The sequence below is a fragment of the Gossypium raimondii genome, chromosome 2, assembly GCF_025698545.1.
Source record: "Gossypium raimondii isolate GPD5lz chromosome 2, ASM2569854v1, whole genome shotgun sequence".
Lineage (NCBI taxonomy): Eukaryota > Viridiplantae > Streptophyta > Magnoliopsida > Malvales > Malvaceae > Gossypium > Gossypium raimondii.
Window position 1 is genome coordinate 40,980,553 of NC_068566.1, and position 22,450 is coordinate 41,003,002.

The 22,450-nt window shown below is 33.7% G+C and overlaps 1 protein-coding gene, 1 long non-coding RNA gene and 1 pseudogene across 2 annotated transcripts; 1 reads left to right on the forward strand and 2 right to left on the reverse strand.

Moving 5' to 3' along the window:
* Positions 1-544: 544 nt before the first annotated feature.
* Positions 545-2,834, reverse strand: LOC105788799 (uncharacterized). The gene is made up of 3 exons (XR_001132161.2): positions 2,675-2,834; positions 1,393-1,477; positions 545-1,312 (listed from the first exon to the last, which is right to left on the reverse strand). It is a non-coding gene; the product is annotated as an uncharacterized LOC105788799 (long non-coding RNA).
* Positions 2,835-8,420: 5,586 nt separating this feature from the next.
* LOC105788803 (abscisic acid 8'-hydroxylase 2) lies at positions 8,421-11,787 on the forward strand. Its single transcript, XM_012615844.2, has 8 exons — positions 8,421-8,899; positions 9,000-9,318; positions 9,413-9,562; positions 9,652-9,903; positions 9,992-10,081; positions 10,165-10,350; positions 10,826-10,944; positions 11,400-11,787. Exons 1-8 carry the CDS (start codon positions 8,613-8,615, stop codon positions 11,494-11,496), a joined length of 1,500 nt encoding a protein of 499 aa, XP_012471298.2. The 5' UTR covers positions 8,421-8,612; the 3' UTR covers positions 11,497-11,787.
* Positions 11,788-14,753: 2,966 nt separating this feature from the next.
* On the reverse strand, positions 14,754-15,621 carry LOC105789694 (uncharacterized; annotated as a pseudogene).
* Positions 15,622-22,450: the final 6,829 nt, after the last annotated feature.

Below are 22,450 nucleotides of genomic sequence, written 5' to 3' on the forward strand. Positions count from 1 at the left end.
TTCTCCATCTCTTTAATATGGTTTTCTATGTTTTCATTTGTTAAAATTAAAGGGAAGAAGAAAAGGAAAATAAAGAAATAAAAAAATTTAAATTGGTCAAAAAATAAGTGTAGGGACTAGTTTAACAAATGGAAAACATAGAAAAACTAAGTTAAAAAGATGGAGAAGGAGGAAAACAACGGAAGAAGAAAGAATGGAAAATAAAGAAAAAAAAAAGAAAGTTAAAAGAACATAAAAGAAAAAAATTAATTTGCTCAAAACGAAGAAATATTGGGACCAATTGTATAAATTAACCAAAAATATTTGTTTGAAATGATGATTTTGTTAGAAAAACGGGTTTGGAAAACACAGCGGAAAGTAGAGGTGATCATGGGCCGGGCCGGGTCCAGAAAAAATTTTTGGCCCGTGACCTAGGCCTGGGCCCGGCCCGGCCCGAAATATGGGCTTGAAATTTTGTCCAGGCCCGGCCCGGCCCGTTTTTTCCCTGCCATTTGAATTCTTCAATTTTTTCTAGAAATTTTAACCGAATAAACTTGAGAGGTGATTTAACATAATTAAAACATAACATTAATGAGTAACATGAAGATAGAACATGAGCGGATGAAATTGAGTGAATATTTTCAAACTGAGTATCTTGTGCTTTAGGGTAGCATTTTTGGCCTACAGATTGGTGCATCAGACAGAAAAATATAAAATGCCTCCAACTTAGACATCAAAAATAGATGCTAACCGGAGTATTTTCCAACTTTTTCACTGTCTCAAAAGCCATTAGAAAAAAAACTGTTTAATGCAGTCCAAAATCAAAAGGAAGAATACAAAGTCACCCTTAGTTTATTTCAAAACATTAGGGAGTATTTTTGTACAACTCCTTTTACCCAGGAAAATTAAGTGATTGTAAAGCAAAGGATTTAAAAGAATCGATGATTATTAACATGGCAACTATAGCTAAAACATTACATATGGGGAAAAAAACCCATTAAATTAAGGGAGAACAAGCCAAACATGCTATTACAAAAATTAAGGGTAGGAAATCAAAATATAATGTAGATGAAAACATAGATCGAGGAAAGAAGCATGCGGTAAACAAATGAAACAGCTTAAGGCATGCAGATGATAGTTGTAGAGAACATACCATGCTGTCATCAATCTTAAACCACTTGTTTTGAGCATTTTTAACATAGCACAAGTAGGGACCCGAAAATGCTGCATTCATGATATCCAAATGGACCACTACTCCATAGAGCCTATATATTCATGATATCAAAAACTCAGGGAACCGAACCGCTTTGTTAAGCTTTCCAAATTTACCGGACTGCAACATAATACACACTTAAACTGTAAGAATCTGCAAAGAACAAAGAGCAAAATAACATTCTTTATCGAAAGTTGTACCTGAAATCTCTTCAATGCAATTGTAAGAATATATGGAGCCTCTAATATTGTCAACTTCTTTTTGGCCTTCTCATAAGATTTGAATCTGAACAAAACAAAGACAAAGTGAACAAACCTCAAAAATTGATGTCTTCTAGAAGTAGAGAATTTAGCAATAAGTAAACAAACCATAATATTCATACATTAATCCATCAACATATTTAATTTTATAACAAAATATAAATTGTAAGCTAAATTAAACTTGTCACAAAGTAATACTAATAAAGTCCATTTAGATGCAAAATGCATAATATATTGAAGAATAGCAATTGTAATTGCAAGTTGCAACCTTGAATTTGAAGAACAAAGTGCATATCTTTCATGTTATCAATAAAAATTATGTTAGAATTGATGTAGTATTACACTCTAAGCTTTGATTCTTAATAAATAATGAACATGTTGTCCACCATTTACTTTTGTTTTTTTAACAACTTAATAGAAAATAAAAGCAAATCACATAGAGGAAGTAGCAAAAGAAAGAAAGAAATTAACTTGGAACTTGGAAGTACTGTAAGACAAATTAGAGCTTTTGAGCAGAAGAAGAAACAAGCAAATTCAACCAAAATTGCATTAACTCAAATTGATTTAATAAAAGCCATAAAAGGGATGAAAACAATATTGCAAACAAGATTTGCAGAAATCAAGCATGGTCGCCAGCTGCAAACATCCATTACTAAAATCTCGTTTAGGGACAAGTGAAACAATAGAATACTTTGAAGCAATGACAGATTTCCACCGTTCCCAGAAAAAATTGCTACTATAATAAGCTTAAAATTTCAGATATAAAAAAGAAGCAACAAGGTATAAACCAGAATATACAATTTCAGATATAAAAAAGAAGCAACAAGGTATAAACCAGATTATAAACCAGAATATAAAATTTCAAATATAAAAAAGAAGCAACAAGGTATAAACCAGATTATAAAATTTAAGATAAGAGAAAGTAAGAGAAATTAAAAGAGAGCAGAAGACAGATTATAAACCAGGCACTTGGTACAACAGTCAGTGGATGGAAGAAGCAACAAGGTTTTGATTCTTTTGAACGACTAAACAAATGGAACTGTAAGGCAACAACAGTAAGGCAACAACGACAGATTATAAACAACTAAACAAATGGAACTGTAAGGCAACAACAGTAAGGCAACAACGACAGATTATAAACAAGGTTTTGAACTACTAAGCAGAAAAGACATCAAACAAAAAAGGAACTGTAAGGCAACAACGTTTGTAGCTTCGCTCTAACCTTTGATTCTGGAAATGGGTGGAGCCGTGGAGGTCTGGTTGTAGATCGGTGGAGGACCGGAGGTGGATTGCTGCCGGAGGTGAACTCGAATTGAGAAAAATGGGAAGAAGGCATAGGCTTAGGGTTAGGGAGAAACGTCGAAAAGGGGAAATGGGAAATGGGTTACTGACTTACTGGGATTTGAGATATTTGGGAATTGGAGAATATATTTTAGAAATAAAAAAATATAAGCCAAAAAAATTTTGCCCGAGGCCGGGCCCATTTTTTAAATGGGCCTCGATTTTTGCCTAAGCCCATATTTCGGGCCTATATTTTTACCCAAACCCTCCTATTTTTCGGGCGGGCTGTCGGACCGGGCCGGGCCGCCCGACCCATGAGCACCTCTAGCGGAAAGTAAATTTTGGGGAAAACCAAAATTTTAAAATTTTTTCCCAAAATAAGATCTTGGTTATGATATCTAAAATAATAAACATTTAATTAAAATTGTACTTTTTCGATTCGTCTAGGATGAACACTTCGACCGAGTAGTTTTCTCCGCTATCCTCAAGCTCACGTCTGTCGAGTGTGGGCTCGCTTTAAATTAGAAAAATTTTCACAAAAATTACCAGTGGGGTTGCAATTTTCTAAACTTTTGGGTCAAGTTATAAATAAGAAAAATATCTCTATAAATTTTCTGGAATAACCTCTTCAAAGAATTTCTCTCTACACCTTTCTCTTGAATTCAAGTGTGTGTAAATAATGACCCAATGCTCTTTTTATATAAGGAGAGTTTAGAGAGTTCAACTATTATTAATCTTAATCACATTAATATTAAATTAATATAAATATTAGATTAAATTTAATATTAACTCTTATTAAAAAAATAGAATGTTTATCTACAAGATAAACACTAAATTTAATTTAATATTAAGATAATCACTTTAATATTAAATTAATAAAATACTATTAAGATAAGTATTAAATTTAATTTAATATTAAACTATTAAACTATTATTATTTTAGAATAATTAATTTAAAATCAAATTCTCTGGTAGAGTCCCAGTAGGAGTATAACTCTTCCACTACTCAACCATTGATGACCAACCGCCGCCGGCCACCGGGACATCGCTGTCGTAGCCATGGGCACCGCCGTGTTCGGTGATGCAGGTGCGACACCTTTACGGCACCTCGAGCCGGTTTGGCTGCTATCGATTTAGTCCAGGTCAACGACGACCCGACCGGTCTGGTCTAGCCACCGATTGGACTATCGACCTGGTTTTAAATATTGGGTCTAGTTCGACCAATTTCTGGGTCTTGGTCTATTTTAGTCTCCCAGGCCCAATTTACTATCTCAAATCCAATTTTCAAGTTCAATTACCCATTGGGCCAATTGTTTGACTTGAAAATTAATTAAAAAAATATCATATTAATTTTAATTGATTTGATTAATTTAATTTTACTTGATCAAAATTAATCTTTCCAAAAATCACTTAGACTTTCCTATTTAATTTTTTAAGAAATTTTTTTAATCAAATTCTTTAGTTGAACAATTCTTACGACCACCTAATTTAATTCCACATCAAATAAATCGACTCAATTAAATTATTCCCAAAGGCGTAGAATTTTCTTCTAATTCAAATGCAGTCCGATTGAGCTTTTGTCAAGCTAGAGGAAGGACCAATCAGACATATACAATTGGGCTCTAGTGATTGCAATTATGTCTAGAAGCATCGTTTCGATAATTCGCAATTACTTAATCATGGAGTCAGTCCACAAGAAGTACCATAATTGAAAACTCCTTATTGTATACTCTTTACGAAAGCAATTCATCCAACTGTTTTATCCAATGACCTCGTAATGTGTGTATTACCCTCATATGATATCCTTGATTCTTTTGAGTTAAATCCGTTCTCTCAATAAAATCCTATTTTCTCTTATTATCAACATTGTGTCTTCTTAATGATTAATATGATCACTATCAACAAATGATTGTGATAAATTACTCATTCGAAAACAAGCAACCTGTAGCCACGTTCCATATTTATCAATCCACACAATGCCAATGAGAGGATATCATTAACTCTTTAATTGAGCTATGAATACCACAGTTGCTAGTAAAGTCATACCATACACAAGTCATATACCCAACATACCGGCTATGGGCTCGATCATCTTTAGAGCATAAACCTCCACTTATATCAAAGCACATGAGTTGCATACGCATGGTCAGTGGCTAACTCAAGATTTAGGTAAATCACACTATGAACATCACAAGTGAATTAATTCACAAACGGATTCAGAATTAATTCATCTTGGGTCCAGTCAAATGTATCATTCTACCAATGAATACATCTATTTCTCTACTCATGGAGTCAACTGCTCTGATAGCCAAGACTAGCCATCTCCCCAATTGGAATTGTAGACAACATAATAATCCTTCTCAGTATTTGAATCAAATGTTCATTTTAATTTTTTTACGGGATTACGGACTCATTTAGATTATCTACTGAAGTAAGTTGTTTTTCTCGCAATGTAAATGTTCTTTACAATGTCACTTATCTTCAATTTGAACTTTAGACAATCAATAGGCTAATATTTGCTTGTCACAATTTCGCTATGCATGCAAAATATAAAAGATATAAATACAAAAGACATAATAGTGAAATGTGAAATTAACTTTATTTATTTATTCATCATTCAAATAAATAGAAAATAGTTACATGTTTACTACAATATGGACACATTTCTCAACAGATTTAATGTGCCACGTCAGCTTACCATTATACCATTAATGGCAATTAACGTCTCAGTGACTAAAATATTACAACACGTTAACTTGACTAAAACGTAACATTTCAAACATAAATAACTAAAATGTAATATGAAGTAAACAAAAGTAACTATTTTGATAATTTACCTTTATATAGAATCTTGACTAATAAACATTAAAAATAAAATTCATCATTCAACCGTTTCAAAATATTCAAAGAAAAAAAGTAAAATTATTCACAATAAAACCATACTCATGCTAAATATATAAGATGAAATTTCCATAAAAAAACATACACTTGAAGCTTTGTTTCTTTTATTATTTATTAAATTTTAAATTTTAAATTTTAAATTTTCAAGTGTAAAGTTAAGAAGTTTAACAATGAAAGTTAATGTTTTTATTATTTATTATTAGAAATGGTAAAAATTTAGTAATTCTATATATTTTTTAATATTATTCATGTACTAACCGGTGCATAATATTTCAGCTAGTACGATCAAAATTGGATTGAACGAGACGGTACAAGCGACACATGCCAAAATTTTCACTTGTGTGAAACAAAGAATTGGTTATTTTAGTTTTCTATTGGAATGGAATGCACCGACCAATAGGTCAAAACTGGTGCGGAACCTACTACATTGAAGATAATTTTCTTGTCCAATGTTAGTTAGAAGACTATGGCTTTATTCACAATTTGTCATTGAATTATACCCGTTTTCTCTTTGATACTTATTCTTTTTTTCTACATTGGTACCTTAACTACCATTTTCATCTCATTTTACCCCAAAACTTACTTGAGTCCAATAAGAATATTATTCTTATTGGAAACTTTTTATTGTTGGGGTAAATTGGGACAAAATCGATAATTCAAGTGTCAAAGTGGAAAAAAAATTAGATACCAAAGTGAAAAGACGAATATGGTTAAATAGTTTGTAGATATTCAATTTTGGCTACTAACATTTTATCTCTTCCTCGAGATAAATAATATTATATTTCAAGAAATTATGCTACCAAGCGTGGAGCAACTATATCGTCATTTCACTTAATATTTCTTTCGGAGCAACAACTCTTGTTTAGAATAGTTTTTGTTCAGAACAATTGCTGTTCAAGAATAGTTATGTCCGGAACAGGGCTTTAGTTAGAACAACTTTCATCCAGTGTAGTTTTTACTTGAGAACAGCTTCTGTTGAGAACAACTCTTGTTTAGAATAATGACATTTCAAGAATAACCATGTTTTGAACAACCATTGTTTGGAACAACTTGTATTTAGAACAATTGTGTTTTTCTGGAAGAGTCATTATTCAGAACAATCTTTACCAAGAAAGAAATCATCGCATAACAACCCTTGTTTGGAACAACCTCTACATTGAAAACAACTATGTTAAGAATAATTCATGCTTGGAACAAGTCAAAATAATCATTATTCATAAATAACTCTAATTCAAGAAACAACTATTATTTTGTGTTTCAAAAGATGTTCCATGAAAAATGTTTCACATGGTACCGCTTCACCAAAGTAGAAGTGGAAGTAATACTCTTGGGATGTTCCGGAGAGCTTGGCTTGGTGGATCAGATATGGAAGTAGTTAAGAGTTTTCCTCTTAACCTTTTCTTATAACGTTGAGTGCTTCTCTTTTGTTCCAAAAACATATTGAACTCTTGTTCACTACTTATCATCAGCATCACTAACAAAATCCTTTTATAACAAAAAAAAAAAGAACCATTAATGCCTTTGTAACTGAAAAATACCAATTATTATTATTATGAATTGCTAGCTTTGTAACTCCTATTCTTGAAACGTTATAAATATGAGCTTTCCACAACTAGTGAAAGAACTTTTGACACTTCGAAATTTTTAACTCTCAAAGCTTTTTTTAAAATTCTCTTAACTTATTTCTTTGTTTAGCCTTATCGTTAGTCACATCTTCTTTTCTCCACCTTATCAACCACCACCTATCGTTGTCGTTGTGCTTAGTGTTATCGAATATAGTCCAATCTTCATATCCTATTTATTTGTTTGCAACGCTTCCTCTCTCCTCAGACAAAGATAAATTTTACAATAAATTTTATGCATAAAGATGGGTGTAGATTATTACATGATTTTTAAGTTGAAAAAGGCTTGTAGGAAACTTTTTCGTTTTTATTTTTAGCTGTTAATTATTTGTTAGATTTCATAGAGAAATTTGGGTTCCTTTGTTGAGAATGCTATTAGTATAATCATTAATGAAGTTTATAAAAAAATCATAAATTTACTTGAGTTTTGGGAGTTCCGAGTTTTGGTTTATCAAAATCACAATTTTACATATAAGTTTATCAAGATTTAATTATATCTGTTTAAATATAATAATTATATTTAATTATGTGTATTTGAGGATCAAATTGATAGAATTTGTAAATGTGGATGGTTCAATTTATTGAATTATTTAAAATTAAGATAAAATTGATAGAATGTATAAGTATTGAGGACTAAATGAATTATTATACTAGTTAGAAAATGCCATATATTATTTTGGTTAATCATTTAACAAAGAGTGACCAAAATATAAACGATCTAAAATATAAATGACCAAAATAAAAATTATCTAAAACGTTTTTATTTTAAACTTAATAACTAAATTGAAAATTTTTATGGTTGGTAGCCAAAATAGAAACACGCTAATTGACTAAATCTATACTTTACCCTGAATCTCAAAATAAAACATCCATTTTTGTTGTTTTGATTTGTATAGAGTAATAATTAAAGTTTTTATTAAATGGGTAACACGAATTCAATCTATATAATTTTAATCTCTACCTCTAATATTGTAAAAAAAAAAAACCTTTCCTTTCTCGTCCACATAAAAAAATTATAAATTCGTAGTAACAAATTTAACCTAACTAAAAAAAAAATAGAAACTCAAAGAATAAACAGAAGTGGAGGGCCATATGATTAATGACCAGGAAAATACAGTATAAGGTAGGAAAGATCTACCTAGGGAAAAAATAATAAAGAACCAAAATAAAAATGAAAGACCTTCAAGCAAGGTGTTCCCAAAAACATGGTGACGCCTGTCATCAATCAAGCCCCCCCACCCCTTCCCCTTTCAATGCTATATATATCCCTCCATTCATCCCATTCTTCAAAGTAATTTACCCCTCTGTTCCCCATTTCTCTCTTTGAATCCTCCTTACAGTACTTGAATTGTCACCATGCAACTCCTTTTCTCCTCATTGCCACTACCACCCCACACTTTTCTACCAACTTTCACAGCTTTCTATGGTTGTCACCTTCCCTTTCTCATTACACCAATTGTTTTGTTTTATTTGATGGTGGTTTTGGTGGTGGTGACGCTGCTGCTGTTGTTGTCAGTTCATCAATGGCGGCGCCCCAAGGACAAACCCCTGCCACCTGGTTCCATGGGTTGGCCTTATATTGGTGAAACTCTCAAGCTTTACAAAGAGAATCCCAATTCTTTCTTTGCCAACCGCCAAAAAAGGTGTACAAGTTGTACCTAAAAAGGTTAAAGCTAATGATGTAATATTACGAATTGTAACTAAATTTGGGTTGTTGCTTTTTTTTTTTTTTTGATTGTTTAGGTATGGAGATATATTCAAAAGCCACATATTAGGATGCCCCTGTGTGATGATTTCAAGCCCTGATGCAGCTAAGATTGTGTTGGTCACAAAGGCTCATCTTTTCAAACCAACTTATCCACCAAGCAAGGAGAAGATGATAGGGCCTGAGGCCATATTCTTCCATCAAGGTCCTTACCATTCAAGGCTGAAGAAGCTGGTCCAGGCCTCTTTTTTACCCTCTGCAATTCGAGGTTCAGTTTCTGAGATTGAGCAGATTGTTCTTAAATTCCTACTAGCTTGGGAAAACACCACTCTTAACACCTTGCAAGAAATGAAGAGAGTATGTGTCAGTTTTTGTTAACCATTTTTACCCTTTACTGCACATACATCAACAACCTTAAACAAGGTTTCTTTCTTTTGTGTTTTGTTTTTAGTATGCTTTTGATGTGGCAATGATTTCTGCCTTTGGCCATAAACAAGACAAGGAAATCAACGGAATCAAGCAGCTCTATCAATGCCTGGAAAAGGGTTACAATTCCATGCCTTTAGATCTTCCAGGAACTCCTTTCAATAAAGCAATGAAGGTACATACATATACACATACATATATAGACACACTTAGACCCTTTTGTTTGAGTGAATAATGGGTTCATATTGTTTCACTTTTGCAAAGGCTAGGAAGCTGTTGAATGAGACCCTGAGAAGATTGATAAAAGAAAGAAGAGAAAATGAGAAACAAGGTGGTGGAGGGTTGCTGGGTGTTCTATTGGGTGACAAAAACCAAAAGGTTGATCAACTCAGTGATTCCCAGATTGCAGATAATGTAATTGGTGTAATCTTTGCTGCTCATGATACCACTGCAAGTGTCCTAACATGGCTGTTAAAATACTTGCATGACAATGAAAATTTACTAGAAGCTGTCACTGTAAGTAAACTATTTTTGATGATCATCATCTTTGAATGAAAATCAATCAAATCTTTTTCAGTCTCATTTATAAATCATATGTTTGCAGAGAGAACAAGAAGGTGTTCGACGAGAAATAATCGAAGCAAATCGCAGGCTTATGTGGGATGATACAAGGCACATGCCATTGACTACCAGGGTACATTAAATCATACCAATTTTATTCTTCATATGTTGGTAATCACAGTGGCATATAAGCATATTAATTAAAGTGTGTTGCAGGTGATTCAAGAGACATTAAGAACAGCAAGTATTCTGTCATTCACCTTCAGGGAAGCAGTGGAAGATGTTGAGTTTGAAGGCTATTACATCCCCAAAGGTTGGAAGGTTCTTCCTCTCTTTAGAACCATTCATCATTGCGCGGATTTCTTCCCTAAACCCGAGAAATTTGACCCTTCGAGATTCGAGGTGAGGCTTTATAATCGATTCGAATTATAGGACATGGAATAAGCTAAATCTTTTATTGTTTTAGATTAGATTCGACCCCATTTTACACATCTAAGCAGATTTACTTCATTTCTTTTGTCATTGGGAATATGTGAATCATATATATGTTTTGTTTTGGTACCATTGGCATTATTTAATAGTATAAATGGAGTCCCCGACCAAGTGGTGGGTCAGGCACTATCCAGTTTTAGCAGAAATATAAGGTTATCAATGGTTCATCTCATGCTGCTGTCTTTTTCATTTGTTTACTGTGAATCTTCCCTCTAATCTAAACCATCAATCAAATCTTGCAAGTATCACACCACGTGACTTGATTTTGTAGATAGTAACACTGCAGTTTTAGTCTCGTTGACGTGCCTCTGCGCCTACGGGTCTAAGGGATACATCAACAAATTCGATATTTGATCTTATCGTTTGCGTGGCGATGTTATTGCAGGTACCGCCGAAACCCAACACGTTTATGCCCTTTGGGAATGGAGTACACTCTTGTCCAGGCAGTGAACTGGCCAAGCTTGAGATGTTGGTGCTCCTCCACCATCTCACCACAAAATACAGGTAAACTTGTATTTTAGTTGCCCAATTGCAGAACATAATGATTATTTAGTTTTTGAAAACGTAAGAAGAACATAAAGCCACGTTGATTGGTACAAAACAAGATTATGTTTTTAAAGTGGTTTTGTCTGCTCATTGTTGACTAATTGGTGTATGAAAAACAAAAAGTGGTCCTCTTGGAGTATTGTTCCTTGGGCTGTGGAAGTGGTCCTAATTAGTACCAACACTATTAAACTTCAAATTTTCAGGTTTATCTTTAGAGATGGTAGATTTCTAAGCCAATATTTAATTTAGTTTCTTTTAGTCATATTAAAAAAAAAAAACTTGAAATATGTCAGTATTTTGAGTGAAAGGCAAGTTTGAAGTTGAAGAAACGTAGTCATAAATTTTGCAGTTTAAATATCGGTTTTGACCTGCCATTTTCATTGGGATTTTTGGGGTTGAATGTTTGGATGCAGGTGGCAAGTTGTGGGAGATGAGGATGGAATCCAGTATGGTCCCTTTCCAGTGCCCAAAAAGGGCTTACCTGTAAAGGTCACCCCAAGAAATATATAGGCATCATGAGCACAACAATACACCATTTCTGGATTTGGACTCAAATGAAGATTTAACTTTTTTTGGGGGGCTAAAAAGCCTATTGAGTTTTTCTTTATTCTCATTTTGGTTGTTAAATTTGTCTTTGGGAATCTTTTGTAATTGTTCAAAAGCTTTCTTGAGGAGTAGGGTTTTTTTTTTTTTGGTCCTTGGTTTGTTCAAGGTAAAGTAAATCTGTTGTATAAAAACAAAAAGTAAAAAAATAAAAGGAAATGTACTTGCTTCAATGTATTTGAAAGCAATTTCTTTTTATGAAAAGCATTAAATTAGATAATTAAATTTAAAATTAATTAATTTAGGTTAATAAACTCAAATTAACTAATTAAAATAAATTTGCAAAAAAATTCACACCCAATGAAATTCAAACATGGAATATCAAATTTCATTCGTTTTTAAGGATCAAATTCAAACATGTAAGGGTGGGTGTTCCACATGCTCCAATTCTGCCTTATCAGCTTGGAAGATATTTTCATCACAAACTGCATTGAACTAACTATGAACTTTAGCAAGTTACTTGCTTCATCTCCAACATCCCATGTTCCTCATATCGATTTCCTTTCAACTATGAATCATTAGTGAAAACATTACACCAAATTTTGTCCCAAGCAAAAGGCACTTGGTTGATACCCTCACTCAGTACCATTGAGACTGATATTGTTATACCACGATATTATTAGAACCTACTGTCAAGTCCTATTAATCTTTAACTCAGTTCAAATGGTACAATGTGAGATCGCCTTGCAAGCAGTTCTCGATTGAACTGAATTAAGTATCAAAGAGTGTTTTGGAACATAAGGTGTAGCGCTCATAGCTTGTCTTCGTCTTGCAGGGACCCAATATAATCCAAATCTACCTCCAAACCCAATCCATTACCAAATATATGCTGTGTGTTTTGCTGATTAGTGTTCCATCCTTACAAGGTGTTTGATATGGTAGCCTTCTCTCAATAGCTGGTTTAAGCATTCATTTTGGTTTTCATCTCATATACAGGAAGAATGATAAAAGCAGCTTAAAGAGGGCCAGGATAGAGTCCACCGCAATCAACGCAAATAGCAACAAATACGAGGCAGACCGGACAACCCACTAGCTGAGCATAGCTTGAGGACATGTCCCTCCAAGGTAATACCAATAGAGCAATTGCAGATTGGTACTCATTTCAAATCAAACCCCACAAATAATGGAACCAATTTTAATCCATCTGCGGATTTGGCTGCTATGCAAGCAGAGCATTAAACTCGAACAACATTTTGAACCACCATTAATGGTTAAGATATAAAGACAGAGGCAGAAGAATACCCTAAAAATTGCTTGTTCGGTCAAGCCCTTCCAATGTTCTAGCAGATCTTACTCATCATGTGGAGTTCAATATGCATGTACATACCATACAGAAAAATATGACATCTATGTATAAGAACGTATAAGAATCACATAAATATCTCAACAATCATGGATTTTGCTCTTTCACTTAAATCAGAATGGTACCGCAGAAACTGGATTTTCATATGTAAAATGTGGTGAACGCATGCAAGCTTCGACAGACATAAGAATCCAAAAGGGTCCTATTATTATTGACTTCAAGTGCATGAAAGGGCACAAAAGAAAGTGAGTTGTGGCTTCACCATTTGTGGAAGAAAGAAGCTCTGAGTACCTTTAAAGCAAAAATTATTGCAACAATCTTGTGTTTGGCTGTGCATATGGAGAAATATATGCTGCAAAACAAGGATAAGCTAATGTATTTCACATCTTAATGAGTTGGCCCGCATGCTAGAATAAGGTGGCTTGTACAATCTCTGAGTTTTTTTCCCTGTCTAGAAATCGAGTCCCATGGTGTTTGTCCAAAGGCCTCATCAATCATGGGAATGTTGCTCACCAGTCATTAATATAGAGGGGTCTAAGCAAGTAGGCTCACACTGCAATTATATGCTGGGTTCTGTTTAACAAGAGGCAAACACATCTCACATGAATGCAAAATGGCTTTGTTTGGTTAATAAGGATAGATTTTTTTCACCCTTTTCTTTACCCTATATGAATCATTGTGTGTATTTCTATGGAAGATAAAGATGAGAGTTCTTTTGAATTCAAACATGATCTGAGAACAACATTCTTATAAGGAAATAAGTGTAAACCAACAGCCAGCTAGTCAACAATCATGGAAAGGAGGCATCAATGTCTATCGTCAAACATTAACGGATAAAATTTGTTTAGAAATCCATTATGGTTAGAATGAACCTTTTTCCCCATTGTAATAAACTGGAAAGTAAGAAAGGGATCTAAATTGATGATATGTGGGAATGAGTGTAAGCCTAGCACTTATATAGAGTGACATCCTAGATGTAGGGAACTAAAACTACACATTTCTAGAAACTGTAGTGCAACATTCAGGAAACTACATTTCTATACAGACATACAGCCATTTATCATAACTCATTATAAATAATTTTCTGGACCTTTACTGCCATAACTCATTAGCAGCGCCTTTACCTCACAAGAATGCCATCACTGTTATTTTGATCTTTTCTAGTGTTTCCAGTTGCCACTTATCCATGCCTACATCTTTATTTTGGTTGTGTTCAATGCTCAAAATTGTGGTAGCTCAGGAAAGAAAGATCCTATCAGCCAATACTTCAGCACTTTACAAATTAAAGCACTTTTCAAACTTGTTAACTATTTATTCCATGTTCTTGTAATTTTAAAGCTGCAAAAGTTAGTTCATCCGGTTCCATGAATAATGAACAAAAGTTTTAGATATCCTTCAATGATAATTCTCTAGTCTTAAATATGAACAACTCTATCAAATATGGGCATGGCTCCAATCTCTACATCAAAAGGATCTAGCCAAAACCCAAATCCTAGTTTATGGATACACCTATGTGGTGATGGCTTTCCTTCTTAGGCACCAATCTAGACATCACTATATTTGTTTAAAACTTGGAAAAAGATATAAAATGAAAGTCATGAGGCCCAATGCGGTTTGTCTAGAATGAATACAAATCAGAGAGCTCGCAACCTTGGGAAAAGACACGAGCATTTGTCAGTAATGATGATAGTCCATATGTATATTTCAATAAACAAAGAGATCTTCAACCTATATGAAAATCAACGAGGCAGAGTAAAAATTTAAGTAGAAGCATTGCCTAGCACTTCCTCAATGCCAAAGCTCAAATGGTCTAAACAATTTCATTACATTGCATAATTAACAATTGCATACATGTTTGAAACTAGTACACAAAAGGTAAGAATTTGTACCTAACTTTACTTGCATACTCTGGATAACTCTCCCAGAATGTCTCTACCATTAAAACCTCCTCCAATTTCGCTTTCTGATCATAATATATCGAACAAACTACTACAACAAATATCAAGCTAAGAGGTACTCTAAGTGCAATACAATAAGTTGCAAACAAAAGCATCGTAGATGCATTTATTGGATGCCAAATCCATCTATATGGCCCAAATCGTACAACGACAGTTGGCACCACAACCTTCTCTGAATACTTTGCAAGATACACTGTTGAACTATATTGAATCAACAGGGTTGCCACAATCAATATCCAAACTCCAACATTGCTCCAACTGCCCGGGATACGATGCAGCTCCAGTGCTTCAAATACAGCAAACCAATGGCCAGCCATAACCTCAACACAGCATAAAAGGCGATACCATTTTGGTGGGTTGACACCCCATTTAGGATCATGTGGACGAGCATAATAATCTCCATAGAGTCGTTTTCTTACACTAACATTGAAGAAAGAGAAATAATGGTATACAAAGAAGAAGACAAATGGGCCAACCTTCAAGATAGCCACTGAAATAAACAGGGGCATAAGAGTTAGCCAAGTGAACACTGAAAGTAACAACAACAAGTTGCTCAGTAATGCCTGCTTCACCAATCGAATGCTTGTGGAAACAATATAAACCATAAAAAGCAAGAGCTATAGCTACAAACCACGGCCAGAACATCCAACTCCAGCTAAAATTCATAAAAAAAAAAGGGTTGAAAACTAAATTCACAGTCCATTTAGTAGATGCAATTGCAATGGAGAGTATACGAGCCCATTTGACAATATTTAAAGGCGTCAAATCACAAAGGGTTGTTTTAAGTGAATCAAAGAAAAAGTTTTTGAAGGGTTTAAGCAAAGGTGTTAGAATTAAGTGATCCAAATTCTTATTTAAATACAATATATTGGTAAAATAAAATAAAAGTAAAATTCATATAAAACTACACTTCTTTTATTTTATTTTAGAATAATGTTTTTTAAACCTTATTAAGCTCTATATATTTGATATTGATTAGAATAATGTGTTTCAATCTTACTACACTCCTATTAGACTATGGTTTTACAAGCCTATAAATAGACATAGTCTACTCCGCTTGTAAAAATTTGAATTCGACATAGTGAATTATCTTCTCCTCTGCCCGTGGTTTTTTTCCGAAAATGTTTCCACGTAAAATCTGTGTGTTCTTTATTTTTCTCTCTCTTTTTCTTTGCGATAAATTGTCATTACCGACATTCTATTTTTAACAAATTGGTATCAGAGCTTTCGGGTTGTTCATTTCAATCACGATAATGGCGTATTTGAAGTAAGAAATTCTACTATTGGATCGTAACACCAGTTTCACGTTGTGACAGATAAAGATGCAGACAGTTCTTGCACAGATGGACTTAGAGGAAGCCCTGCTAGAGGTAGATAAGATGCCTTCAACATTGACAGAGGAAGAGAATAAGCGAAATGATCGAAAGACGTTAACACAATTACATCTATATTTGTCTAACAAAATTTTATAGGATGTGATGAAGGAGAAGACCGCCGCTGGATTATGGAAGAGGTTGGAACAAATATGTATGTCGAAAAATCTAACTAGAAGCTGCATATGAAGTTGCGTCTTTATGCTCATCGTTTGGAGGAAGGTGCATCTGTGCACAAACACTTAACAGTATTTAAATAAATTCTCTCAAACTTGGAGGCCATGGAGGTTCAGTATGATAAGGAAGATCTAGTGTTGATTCTACTTTATTTGTTGACCCCGTCTTATTCAACCTTTAGATATACGATTTTATATAGCCGTGAGTCTCTCACAGTTGATGAGGTTTATGTTATTTGACCTCATATGATAAGATGAAGCATCTTGAGGTTAAAACTGACTCTCAGTGAGAGGGTCTCATTGCTCGTGGAAGACAAGATCAGAATGCTAATGATGATCGTGAAAGTACACAGGAACGGAATCCTTGCAGTAAACCTAAAGGTAGATCAAAGTCTTCAAACAGAGGTAAAACTTATAACTTCTGCAAGAAGAAAGGGCACATTAAATCTGAGTGCTGTAGGCTACAGAACAAGATAAAAAAGAAGGCTGCGAATCAAAATGGAAAACAACCAAAAAATTTCGATAAAGCTGATGTTGTAGAAGACTACAGTGATGGTGAACTTCTAGTTGCTTCTGTCAATAATTCTAAAGTGAGCGATGAGTGGATCCTTGATTCGGGCTACACCTTCCACATGAGTCCTAATAGGGATTGATTTACAACTTACGAAACAATGTCTGAAGGTGTTATTTTGATGGGAAATAATGCTTCATGTAGAATTACAGGTGTTGGAACAATTAAAATTAAGATGCTTGATGGAGTTGTCAGAACACTTAGTGACGTACGACATGTTCCAAAATTGAAGAGAAATTTAATTTTGTTGAGTACTATTGATTCAAAAGAGTACAAATACACAGCTAAAAGTGGGGTTTGGAAGATTTTCAAAGGTTCTCTCGTTGTGATGAAAGGGCAGAGAAAGACTGTCAAGTTATATGTTTTGCAAGGTTCTACTATTATTGGTGATGCAGTTGTCGCATCCTCTTCCTTGTTAGACGATGATATTACTAAACTTTGGCATATGTGCCTAGGGTATATGAGTGAGATTGGCATGGTAGAATTGAGCAAAAGAGGACTTCTTGATGAGTAAGGAATTTGCAAACTGAAGTTCTGTAACCACTGTTTTTTTGGGAAGCAAAAGAGAGTTCGATTCACCAGAGGAATCCATAACATGAAGGGAACGTTGGATTATATTCATTCTGATCTGTAGGGGCCATCCAGAGTGCCTTCGAAAGCTGGAGCTAATTATATGCTAACTTTTATTGATGATTTTTCTAGAAAAGTTTGGGTGTTCTTCCTGAAGCAGAAAAGCGATGTGTTTTCCGCATTTAAGTCTTGGAAAACTATGATTGAAAAACAGACGAGAAAACAAATAAAATACCTCCGTACAGACAATGGCTCAGAGTTTTGTTCTGATGAGTTTAATAAACTGTGCAAGTTAGAAGGGATCGTGAGACATTTGACAGTTCGTCATACTCCACAGCAAAGCGGCATTGCAGAACGAATGAACATAACGATCATAGAGAATGTTCAATGTATGTTGTCAAATGTCAACTTACCAAAGTCGTTTTGGGCCGAAGTAGCCTCTACTGCATGTTTTTTATCAATCGATCTCCATCCGCTGCCATTAAGAAAAAGACTCTACAAGAGGTATGGTTTGGTAATCCTGCTGACTATTCTGATTTAAAGATCTTTGGGTGTCTTGCGTATGCTCATGTTGATAATGGAAAATTAGAACCGAAATCCATTAAAAATGTGTTTTTCTTGGTTATAAAGCTGGTATAAAAGGGTATAAATTATGGTGTCTTGAAAATTAAAAAATTGTGATTAGCAGAGTTATTTTTGATGAAACTGTTATACTACCTAACTTATCTCTTAAAGACTCTTGCAATAAAGAAAATCAAAAGTAGGTGGAGCATCAGATTAATCCAGAATCTACAACAAAGTCGACTCCTCAAGCCAATACAAAAATTCAAAATAGAGTTACTTCTTCACTATAATACTCTATCGCCAAAAACAGAACTAGAAGAGAAATTAAACCTCCAAAGAAGTATGCCGAGGCTGATCTAGTTGCTTATGTTTTAAATGTGGCTGAAGATATAGATGCAAACCAAGAGCGATCTAATTATTCTGATGCGGTTAGCTGTGAAGACTCAGAAAAGTGGATATTTGCTATGCGAGAGAATATGTAATCACTCCACAAAAACAAAACATGGGTTCTTGTGAAACTTCCTAAAGGTAAAAAGGTTGTTCGTTGTAAATGGTGTTTAAAAAGAAAGAAAGGACTCTAGGAGTTGAAGAACCCAAATATAAAGCAAGGCTTGTTGCAAAGGGTTATAGTCAAATTCCAAGAGTGGACTTCATAGATGTGTTCTCCCCAGTTGTGAAGCATAGTTCGATTCGAGCTTTGCTTGATATTGTGGCCATGCATGATTTGGGGCTTGAGCAGTTAGATGTAAAAACTGCATTTTTGTATGGAGAACTTGAGGAGGATATTTACATGCAACAACTAGAGGGTTTTACAGTCTCAAAAAAAGAGGACTATATTTGCTTACTGAAAAAGTCCCTTTACGGTTTGAAACAGTCACCAAGATAGTAGTACAAGAGGTTTGATTTATTTATGACTTCTCGTGATTTTAAAAGAAGTAGCTTTGACAGTTGTGTTTACTTTAAGAAAAACAGTTATGGTTCTTTTGTGTATCTACTCCTTTATGTTGATGACATGTTGATAGCAGTGAAAAATAAATGAGAGATAAAAAAGGTCAAAGCCCAACTAAGTGAAGAATTCGAGATGAAAGATTTGGGACCAGTAAAGAAAATACTTGGTATGGAGATTCTTAGAGATAGAAAAACAAGTAAATTGCATCTAAGTCAGAAGGGGTACATTGAGAAAGTTTTTTGCAGATTCAATATGCAGAATGCTAAGCTTATTAGTACTCCGTTAGTAGCCCATTTCAGGCTTTCATCGGCTTTGTCTCTATAATCAGATGATGAGACTAAGTACATGTCACATGTTTCATACTCTAGTGCAGTGGGATCTCTCATGTATGCTATAGTTTGTTCACGTCCAGATTTATCATATGTAATCAGTGCAATTAGCAGGTACATGGTGAATTCCAATAAAAAACATTGGAAAGTAGTTCAGTAGATTTTAAGATACTTACGATGTACTACTGATGTTTGCTTACAGTTTGGAAAAACTAGAGATGGAGTCATTGGGTATGTTGATGTTGATTTTGCTAGAGACCTTGATAGAAGAAGATATCTCACAGGTTATGTATTTACAATCAGAGGTTGTGCTATCAGTTGGAAAGCCACTTTGCAAACTACAGTTGCTTTGTCTACCACTGAAGCTGAGTACATGGCGATTACTGAGGCTTAAAGAAGCCATTTGGTTGAAGGAACTCTTCAGTAAACTCAATGAAGACCTTCAAATCAGTACAGTATTTTGTGACAGTTAGAGTGCCATCTTTCTTACAAAAGATCAAATGTTTCATGAGAAAACAAAACACGTTGATGTTCGATATCATTTTGTTCATAATATTATTGCTCATAGTGATAATGTTGTAAGCAAAATTGGTACTCATGAAAATCCTGCAGATATGATGACTAAGTCACTTCCTATAACCAAGTTTGAGCATTGCTTAGACTTGGTTGGTTTTCATTGTTGAAGTTAAACCCTTAAGGGATTTTATGAAAGAGGTGGAGAACTTGTTCGTCGAGAGTTCGCGATGAAGAACTTGTTCATTAAGAATTCGTGTCAAGGTGAAGATTGTTAGAATTAAGTGACATGAATCCTCATTTAAATAAAATACATTGGTAAAATAAAATAAAAGTAAAATCCATATAGAACTACACTTATTTTATTTTATTTTATTTTAGAATAAGGTTTTTAAAACCTTATTAAGCTCCATATATTTGACATTGATTAGAATAAAGTGTTTCAATCTTACTACACTCCTATTAGAATATGATTTTACAAGACTATAAATAGACATAGTCTACTCCTCTTGTAAAAATTCAAATTCGACATAGTGAATTATCTTCTCCTCTACCCGTGGTTTTTTTCCCGAAAAGGTTTCCACATAAAATCTGTGTGTTCTTTATTTTTCTCTCTCTTTTTTTTGCGATAAATTTTCATTATCGACGTTCTATTTTTAACAAAAGGGTTATGAGAATCTGAGGTTATGAGAATCTGAGCTAGTAGTGGTGGAAAACGAGCATTTGAGAGGATACAAAAAGTGGGTTGTTGTTTGCTCAAGTGGCGATGGTGAAAGACGGAAACCTGAAGGGTTTTTAACGTGTTTAAGGCTCTACTGAGAATTAAAGCCCTTGCTTCAAAAATGTTAGTTGAAATGCCTGCAAGAATCTATTTGGTTGCCTTCCAATTTAAAGGCAAAAGGGACTGTATTAAAGTGAAGCAGCACTGATGCAGTTTCCTTGGATGGTTTTCAACAAGATTAAAAGGATATGGAAAAGCCAATTTTCTTTCAAGCTTCTACATAGCAGCCATTGACAAGTCACAGATTAAAAGTAACGATGGATCCTCGGCTCAATTTCACATCTCTTCACAATGGCCCAATTTATTTTCGAGGAAAAACCAAAGGCCTAATCTTTTATCAAATTGATTTAAACAATTGATAAATTATCATAACATTTACTAATATTTGAGTATTTAAAAGGTATAATAGCTTGAGTTTAATCTCAAGTGAATTACAACTTAAAATTATGATTTTTATCTCAAATTCTGTAAACTATGACAGATTTTAAACAAGGGTTTGAAGAGAAAGATAGGAAGAAGAGCAGGGAAACTTCAGAGGGTGGAAGGGACAATGAAAGATAACTTCATCAATAAGGTTAATGCTTTTTTTATACTGTTAGCTGAAGATGAGTGAATGCTAGAAAGTTGTTAACTAATGGGAAAAACAGTCAATACATATTGATGTAGATTTGTGAACACTAACTACCATAAAAAGACAGCACATCAATATCTTTTTAACAATTCCTCAACTAAATACAAATCATCTTAAACTTCCATTTTGTTCTGTTTTTAATACTATGAAAAAATTCCACATGATCAGATAGAGAAGATAATAGCAAAAATTAGCTTTCTCATGTGAAATTGTTCCCCTGCCTGGAAAAAAACAAAAAATTAGATGTTTTTGGGTTTATTTTTTAGTCTCATATAAATTAGTCCTATTTTAATTTGTTAGAATTGTATTTTATTAAAGTAACCACATTAAGTTGAATAACTACTTTTGCTAATTTATTGTACATAAATCGTTGAATTGTTAATTTACACTAATTTATTACATAAAAATTTTGGAATTACTTATTTCCATATCAACAATTTAATGAGAAAATTTAATAACTTTGTGTAATTAGATTAACTTTTTCAATTTTGTAAAATAAAACAACAACCATTAATCCAAAACATCAAATGTTTAAAAACATCGGAAGAGATTTGAAAGGTGAGTTTACTCATTCCACCAAAAAATGAAATTAATTATACTAATAAATCATGATGTTACCAATCTTTTAGCATTAAAATAAATAATATGGATATCAAAGACCCCTTGTAATCTTATTTATTTATGGCACAAAGTAGAGAATGTGTCAAAAAGTCTTTTGTTATTTTTTTATTTTCTTTTTATTGACCACAATGAGTAAACTTTAAATAATTTGGTCATTTCATATAGCTTGCATCTTTTTCCAAAATAAAATTTAGAAAAAAAAATAGTGAATCCGGTGATAAGGTCGGAAACCAACCTTTAGAATAGAAAAGGGATTGGGGGAGTTTTTTTTCTGAATTACAAGAGGAGGGCAAAGTCTTAACAGTAACGTGACTAGCACAACTCGAATCCAAACCACCCCCAGAACAGTGAACACCCTGACCATCAGGCCAACGCATGAGATTCCTTCTATACTCAATTATGATATGGAATAATCAACTTCAATAGCTAATTAACGACCTATTAATTACAATTTTGTTAATGTTAGTTATTGTAGCAAAATGATGTGTTTTGGTTAAGTTTTTAATTAAAACAACATGCATA